The sequence below is a fragment of the Pristiophorus japonicus genome, chromosome 1 (genome assembly GCF_044704955.1).
Source record: "Pristiophorus japonicus isolate sPriJap1 chromosome 1, sPriJap1.hap1, whole genome shotgun sequence".
Taxonomy (NCBI): Eukaryota; Metazoa; Chordata; class Chondrichthyes; family Pristiophoridae; genus Pristiophorus; species Pristiophorus japonicus.
The window spans coordinates 191737588-191746373 of NC_091977.1; the positions used below are offsets into that span (position 1 = coordinate 191737588).

General features: G+C 47.1%; 1 protein-coding gene across 1 annotated transcript; it reads left to right on the plus strand.

Moving 5' to 3' along the window:
- Positions 1 to 985: 985 nt before the first annotated feature.
- On the plus strand, positions 986 to 2584 carry ankrd34bb (ankyrin repeat domain 34Bb). The gene has a single exon (XM_070867492.1). The coding sequence runs from the start codon at positions 986 to 988 to the stop codon at positions 2582 to 2584; it is 1599 nt and encodes a 532-aa protein (XP_070723593.1).
- Positions 2585 to 8786: the final 6202 nt, after the last annotated feature.

An 8786-nucleotide genomic window follows, 5' to 3' on the forward strand; every position in this document is an offset into this window, starting at 1 on the left:
AGCGGGTGTCGGGTCGGGGTGGGGGGAGCGGGTGTCGGGTGTCGGGTCGGGGCGGGGGGGGAGCAGGTGTCGGGTCGGAGCGGGGGGGAGCAGGTGTCGGGTCGGGGCGGGGGGGGAGCAGGTGTCGGGTCGGGGCGGGGGGGAGCGGGTGTCGGGTCGGGGTGGGGGGAGCGGGTGTCGGGTCTCGGGTCGGGGTGGGGGGAGCGGGTGTCGGGTCGGGGTGGGGGGAGCGGGTGTCGGGTCTCGGGTCGGGGCGGGGGGGGAGCGGGTGTCGGGTCGGGGTGGGGGGAGCGGGTGTCGGGTGTCGGGTCGGGGTGGGGGGGGAGCAGGTGTCGGGTCGGAGCGGGTGTCGGGTCGGGTTTGGTCGCGGGGGGGGGAGCGAGTGTCGGGTCTGGTCTGGTCAGGCGGGGAGCAGGAGCTGGCCGTGGGAGGAGCCCCAGTGAGGCCATTGGGCCAGGGCTAGGGGCTGCGTGCTTCGGGCCCCTCCCACACAGTTCGGCGCCTGGAGCTACTGCACTTGTGTGCCGACTGTAGCGTGCATGTGCAGAGGTCCCGGCACTGTTTTCAGCGCCGGGACCTGGCTCAGCCCCCCCACAGCTCGTGCTGCGCTGCGCCGAGGGCCAGAGGACCTGTAAGTAGGTGCAGAATACCGAGGATTTTTTTCGGCGCCGTTTTAGGCGCGAAAAACGGGCGCCCAGCTCAGAGGGGCGCCCGTTTTTTTTCTTGTGGAAACTTGGGCCCTAAATGTGGGTCTCACCATTTTCTGAGCAGTAGCATTCAGCTGATGCTCTACAGTTTGGCACACAATAAGCTTTCTTTCCAAATTTGCAAGTGTGCCAGATGTAATCTGAGCGGTAAAGATCTATTAAAATTGGCAACATGTAGCTTTGTCACAAGTGATGTGAGAAGTTTTTTTTGTTGAAATATTTTTCTTTTATCATTGCAGTGTTACCGTGCGTCAGATTTAGAAACGTTTCCCTGGGAGATGGACGAAGACATGGAGGTGCGCACAGATGGTAACTCTCTGTTAAAAGCTGTCTATCTGAGCAGACTGCGCCTCACCAGACTATTGCTCGAAGGCGGGGCTTACATCAATGAGAGCAATGAGCGAGGTGAAACTCCTCTAATGATTGCTTGTAAGACAAAACATGTGGACCAACAAAGCACCAGCAAAGCGAAAATGGTGAAATATCTTCTGGAAAATCATGCTGATCCTAATATTCAAGACAAATCAGGAAAGACTGCTTTAATGCATGCATGCATAGAGCGGGCTGGTGCTGAGGTTGTAGCATTGCTACTGAAAAGTGGCACTGATCCGAGTCTGGAAGATCATTCCGGTGGTTCTGCTCTGGTTTATACTGTAAACTCTGATGACAAGGACACCCTTAAGCTTCTGCTGGATGCCTGCAAGGCAAAAGGAAAAGAAGTAATTATCATCATGACAGACAAATCACCCTCTGGCAGGCAGACAACTAAGCAGTATCTAAATGTTCCTCCTCCTCCAGATATTGAAGATCGACATTCACCAATCCCTTGCACCTCACCCTCAGATATCGAGCTTAAAACATCACCTCACCTCACAAACAATACAGTGGACGATAAGCATGTTTTTAGCTTCCGAGACCCAGCTCACCTCTTCAGTGATAAAGGTTCTTCCGAACCAGCTTCTCCAACTAGGAAGTCCAGTCAACTGCGGCCCGGGGCCAAGTTTCCCCAGCTGCAAAGGTTGCACTCTGAACCTTGGTTGACCATTCCTTCTTCACTCTTATCTCAGCACAAAACATCTTCATTTCATGAAGATATGCAGAACCTGACCACAGAAGAAGACCTTTCCCTTAGAATCAATGGCCTAACTCTACCCAAGCGGCTCTTCACCAGGCATCAAAGCATTGATGTAAAAGACACTGCAGCTTTATTAAGAACCTTAGATCAAGCTTCAGCTTTAACTGCATCAAGAAAAATTTCCTGTGATGAAATACACTCCAAGTCCCTTCACTCTGGCCTATGTCGTAATAACACAATTCCTGTGGACCAGGATCCAGATTCAATACAATCAATTTCTGTTTCAAGTTTACGGAGCATTGTCCAGAAAAGAAACTTGGGCATTGATCACTATAATTCTGACTCGCAACTCACAATCTGCTCAAAGCAAACAGCAACTGATGAAAGCAAAACATTTCTGGAGAGGAAAAAAATGATCTCTTCCCCATTATCTCTGCTAACTAGTTCGAGAGAGTCTCTGGACAATTTGCCAACTGGCTCCCTGAGTGCTGCAAGCAAGAGACATCCTGGGATTCTGGAGAGGCGAGGTTCAGGGACACTGCTCTTAGACCACATTTCACACACAAGACCAGGCCAACTCCCACCTTTAAATTTAAATCCCCATCGCCCAATTCCTGACATTGGAGCCAACAATAAAGGCCCTGCACCACTTTCCAATGCGGTAAAGCCTTTAATACCAGCAGCACCTAACAATCAAAAGCGAACAGACGTAAAAAGCAAAAAGATGTTTTTCAGGAGACATTCAGTCCAGGTCGAACAAATGAAACAGCTGGCAAATTTTGAAGAAATTTTCGGACAGTGAAGGCCTTCCCACTGAATGGTTGTAGAAGACCCGAGAGATATACTCAGCTTTCGTCAAAGAAGGCATTAGTCTTCACAGTTCATCTGTTGAATTAAAATACAAAAATGTGTTTTCCACTAGTTGATTTTGTGAAGCAAACTTTCCTTAGGGTTAGTGCTGTAAACCTGGTCCATCATACGTCACCTCCAATAATGCTCATTTCTGAGGTGGATTTAATAGACATTGAATAACAACAAAGACTAGTTTACCAGTATAAATCAGTAATTACATCTCAGCAATGGATTACAATGGATTACAAAGCTCAGTTCACTGATAAGGTCAACTTCACATTTTGAAATACTGCTTTATAGAACTAGAGACATCAGAAGCAAAAACAAAATTGGAATCAGTTGAGAGACCATGATAGAGCTGCACACGATGGTACTGGCTGCTTGTTATGTTCTATTCCTCTGTATGATTGTGACTGTTTCCTATGGTTATGGAGAACTGTTTAGCATACAGTAGTTTACCCATAGCTACTTGTATAGCCTCACAACAAGCCTCCTTGTGCAGTTTCATAGTCTTTCAATTTTATATCTTATTAATTATATCAACTTGTAGTAGAGTGAAGAAATGTCAAACAACAAATTAAATATAAAAATAAAATAACAATATTTGAACTGTTAAAACATTTGAAAAGTATTTCCGTCTAATTGGATAGATTTGAACTTTTGGGTGGCTGACCAAACTTACCTTTTCCGGCCTCTTTGACTCTATTGCCAGTGAAGCTGGTTGCAGTGTGCATGACGCACACTCTGACCAGTTCTATCCTAAAATAGTAATCGGGGTCCTTTGTAGACCATGGATCCTGATTTGCTATTAAAATGGGCCGACTGCCTGAGACAGTGGTAGGTCCATGTGAAATTGGCAGCGCTTCGATCACCAGGGTTAACGGGGTGAGAAGGCTACTGACCCCATTTTGAGGTTATTAACATCGATTCTGTTCGGGTAAAATGGGCACCTTTCTGTTTCATCACTCTGAGGTTTGAAACCAGAAACAAGATGATTAACTACATCAAATTATAATTAAAGTTTGAAAGACTGCATACTTTGTCTGCATCTATATCTTCAATTGTTGGATAATTTTGGCATTTGTTTTGTACTTGTATTGATTGATTTAAACAAGGTAACCTTGAGATTCTCAATTTCTAATGAAGGAGAATGACTTGTAAATACATAAATATGTTGGCAGACACTCCTAAAGGGGACAGACAGCCTCGCCTCTTGTGTATTTGGATGGATACAATAAATAAACATACCTTCATAAAGGGAATGGTAGAGTAATGATTAAGTTATGGAACTAGTAATCCAGATACAAAAAGCTAGTATCTGTTAAGTATGAAAGAACTCCACAAGACTGAATACTGTGAGCTAAAACTGATGTGACCTTAGTCTCTTTAATACAACTCCAGAGTGCCTAAGCAGCGTGGCAGTCAACCTTTTATACTCCCTTGCACAAGGTGTGCAGGTGACCCTTGGGCCTCCAACAGTTGCGCCCTCTGGTGACAAGTCTTACACAGTTAGAAACAGAGAGAATAGGTGCAGGAGTAGGCCATTCGGCCCTTCGAGCCTGCACCACCATTCAATAAGATCATGGTTGATCATTCACCTCAGTACTCCTTTCCTGCTTTCTCTCCATACTCCTTGATCCCTTTAGCCATAAGGGCCATTTCTTGAATATATCTAATGAACTGGCATCAACAACTCTCTGCGGTAGAGAATTCCACAGGTTAACAACTCTCTAAGTGAAGAAGTTTCTCCTCATCTCAGTCCTAAATGGCTTACCCCTTATCCTTAGACTATGTCCCCTGGTTCTGGACCTCCCCAACATCGGGAACATTCTTCCTGCATCTAACCTGTCCAGCCCTGTCAGAATTTTATATGTTTCTATGAGATCCCCTCTCATTCTTCTAAACTCCAGTGAATACAGGCCCAGTCAATCCAGTCTCTTCTCATATGTCAGTCCTACCATCCCGGGAATCAGTCTGGTGAACCTTTGCTGCACTCCCTCAATAGCAAGAAAGTCTTTCCTCAGATTAGGAGACCAAAACTGTACACAATATTCCAGGTGAGGCCTCACCAAGGCCCTGTACAACTGCAGTAAGACCTCCCTGCTCCTAAACTCAAATCCCCTAGCTGAAGGCCAACATGCCATTTGCCTTCTTCACCGCCTGCTGTACCTGCATGTCAACTTTCAATGACTGATGTACCATGACACCCAGGTCTCGTTGCACCTCCCCCTTTTCCTAATCTGCCGCCATCCAGATAATATTCTGCCTTCGTGTTTTTCCACCAAAGTGGATAAGCTCACATTTATCCACATTATATTGCATCTGCCATGCAATTGCCCACTCACCTAACCTGTCCAAGTCACCCTGCAGCCTCTTAACATCTTCCTCACAGCTCACACCGCCACCCAGCTTAGTGTCATCTGCAAACTTGGAGATATTAAACTCAATTCTTTCATCTAAATCATTGATGTATATTGTAAATAGCTGGGGTCCCAGCACTGAGCCCTGCGGCACCCCACTAGTCACTGCCTGCCATTCTGAAAAGGACCCGTTTATCCCGACTCTCTGCTTCCTGTCTGCCAACCAGTTCTCTATCCACGTCAGTACATTACCCCCAATACCACGTGCTTTAATTTTGCACAACAATCTCTTGTGTGGGACCTTGTCAAAAGCTTTTTGAAAGTCCAAATACACCACATCCACTGGTTCTCCCTTGTCCACTCTACTAGTTACATCCTTAAAAAATTCTAGAAGATTTGTCAAGCATGATTTCCCTTTCATAAATCCATGCTGACTTGGACTGATCCTGTCACTGCTTTCCAAATGCGTTGCTATTTCATCTTTAATAATTGATTCCAACATTTTCCCCACTACCAATGTCAGGCTAACTGGTCTATAATTACCCGTTTTCTCTCTCCCTCCTTTTTAAAAAAGTGCTATTACATTAGCTACCCTCCAGTCCATAGGAACTGATCCAGAGTCGATAGACTGTTGGAAAATGATCACCAATGCATCCACTATTTCTAGGGATACTTCCTTAAGTACTCTGAGATGCAGACTATCAGGCCCTGGGGATTTATTGGCCTTCAATCCCATCAATTTCCTTAATACAATTTCCTGACTAATAAGGATTTCCTTCAGTTCTTCCTTCTCGCTCGATCCTCTGTCCCTTAGTATTTCCGGAAGATTATTCATGCCTTCCTTCATGAAGATAGAACCAAAGTATTTGTTCAATTGGTCTGCCATTTCTCTGTTCCCCATTATAAATTCACCTGATTCAAACTGCAAGAGACCTACATTTGTCTTCACTCATCTCTTTCTCTTCACATATCTATAGAAGCTTTTGCAGTCAATTTTTATGTTTCCAGCAAGCTTCCTTTCATACTGTATTTTCCCCCTCCTTATTAAACCCTTTGTCCTCCTCTGCTCGATTCTAACTTTCTCTCAGTCCTCAGGTTCGCTGCTTTTTCTGGCCAATTTATATGCCTCTTCCTTGGATTTATAACTATCCCTAATTTCCCTTGTTAGCCACAATTGAGCCATCTTCCCCATTTTATTTTTACTCCAGACAGGGATGTACAATTGTTGAAGTTCATTCATGTGATATTTCAATGTCTGCCATTGCCTATCCACTGTCAACCCTTTAAGTATCATTCGCCAGTCTATTCTAGTCAATTCACGTCTCATACAATCGAAGTTACCTTTCCTTAAGTTCACAACCCTAGTCTCTGAATTAACTGTGTCACTCTCCATCTTAATAAAGAATTCTACCATATTATGGTCACTCTTCCCCAAGGGGCTTTGCACAACAGGATTGCTAATTAGTCCTTTCTCATTACACATCACCCAGTCTAGGATGGCCACAGTTACAATGTTTACATACATAACATCACTCCCCGCCCCCAAAGTCTTTGATACAATTTATTTAGAAGTTGAGACTATCCGGGGCCTCCCTGGTTGATCATCTGAGTTCAAACACTGGAATGGGTGAGTTGGTCGGACCATTGCTGCACTGCTGGTCTGAGAGGATTGTTGGGAATGGTGGGTTCATCCTCTTGATTTACAGCGAGGGCGATTGCTGGTTGGGTGTGTCATGGCCACTGTTGGTACTATATCAAGGTGTGCCACCAGAGGGCACAGCAGTGGGAGACTCGTAGGTGACCTGTACAGGTGTGCCTGGCCTAGTATGAAAGGCAGGCCACCAGGTGTGATCCTCACTCTGGAGTTAACTAATAAAGGACTAAGGTCACTACAGTTCAAGTACAACACACAGCCTCGTGGAGTCATTGTTAGAGCATCTCAGGACACAACAACTAGCTATGAGAATACGAACTTTCATGCGGAAATAGCTACCCTTGATACGTTGCAGCAGTTCGCCGATGATGATGATTGGGATGTCTTTGTGGAGAGGCTAGAACACTTTTTCACAGCAAACGACCTGGCAGGAGAAGACCGGCCGCACTGGCTGATATGTGCCGCGCTATCCTGCTAACCAGTTGTGGGCCCCACGTCTATGGCCTCGTCAGGAACTTGCTGGCACCAGCGAAGACAACGACCAAGTCGTACAAGGAGCTCGTAACCCTGATCCAGGAGCAACTCAAGCCCAAGGAGAGCAGACACCGGTTCTATACCCACCAATGGCCTGAAGGCCAGGAAGTCGCGAAGTACGCAGCAGACCTCAGGAGGCTGGCAGCACCGTGCGAGTTCGGCGGCACCTCAACGAAGCATTGCGGGACATTTTTGTCATTGGAATTGGCCATAAGGGCCTTCTTCACAAGCTAATGTCGGCGGATACCACAGTCACACTGCAGAAGGCCATCTCTGTGAGTCAGTCATTCATGACCTCGACCTACGGCTCTAGGCAGATGTCTCACCCTCAGGACTCAAACCCGGCAGGTACTGTGCACAGAGTGGAGCTGTTCAGGGGCTGGACTGTAGAACGCGAATCCTCTCAGGGAAAAGAGAACAGGCCCCCGAGTCCCGTAACTCAGAGTCCGCCGAGGGAGGTTAATCGAGTAGCACCATGCTGGCGTTGCGGAGGGAATCACAGGGCATACCAGTGCCATTTGAAAGTGTATGGAGAAGATCCAGTGGAAGTGGAAAGATTTCACCCCTCCAGCTTTCGAAGCCCTCTGCGTCAGAGGCAAAGCAAGCCTTAACTTGAGGGTGAACCCGACACCGATGAGCTGACCAGCACAGCGCCCGAGACACAGACCGCTCAGCATGACTGCGTGGAGATGATCCAGCTGAGACGACCTGAACGCAGCTTCCAGCCTCCAGTGGCAGGACTCAGGAGGGAGAAAATCGGATCCAGCAGCAACTTCCCAATTGCGGAGGCAGAATCCGGGGAGAAGAGGACCACCGCTGTCGACATCGTGGACGAAGAAACGATGGCGCCCAAACCACATGGTGAGGTGCTGAAGACAAAGATGGCCGCGGCCAGACCACGAAGTGCAGCATCGATGGAACAACACGTGGCACCAAACGGAGAAGCGGATTGGGGTAAAGATAGCAAGGCTCTCTTAAAGGAGACCAGCAACCCACTACAATTAAAAGAACAGTTCCACACAATTAAGCAATGTAACAAGAATTGTAAGCTGGAGACTAAAGGTGTAACGGATTATGTAAAGTGTGTAACTGACCATGTAAAATCTGTAACTGATAATCGGAATTGTATACATGCAACCAGTGAGGAAAAATTGCGCAATTATGTACAATGTGTAATTGATGATTTGAACTGTGCATATGCAACCAGCAAGGAAAAGTCACGTGATCATGATCAGACCCCTAGAGTGTCCACCATAAGTAAGGAAAAGCTGTGCGATGCAGGATTCCCACTGCACGCAGCCAATGCAGCGGGCAGACACTCATCAGGTGCACACAGGTCCAGCAAGCTACCCAATGTTGTAGCCTGCGTCCGGGGACCAGAGTCATGCACCACAAAGTGTGGCCACAAGCAGCCAACACAACAAGCTGCGAAGCAAGTGACCTCAGCAGGGCAAAGGCACCGGTAGTGATACCATGCCCTGGGTCGGCTCCATCTCTCAGGCAACCGATGGCACCAACTGCCATGAACCTGAAGGTGCAGACTGCACCAAGGCCATACACCTAGATGTAGGGTCACCTGCCACTGTTCCCCAGAGGAAACAAGC

Excerpts from the sequence above, each read along its gene's own strand:
- ankrd34bb (XM_070867492.1), top strand. The coding sequence starts at position 986 with ATGGACGAAGACATGGAGGTGCGCACAGATGGTAACTCTCTGTTAAAA.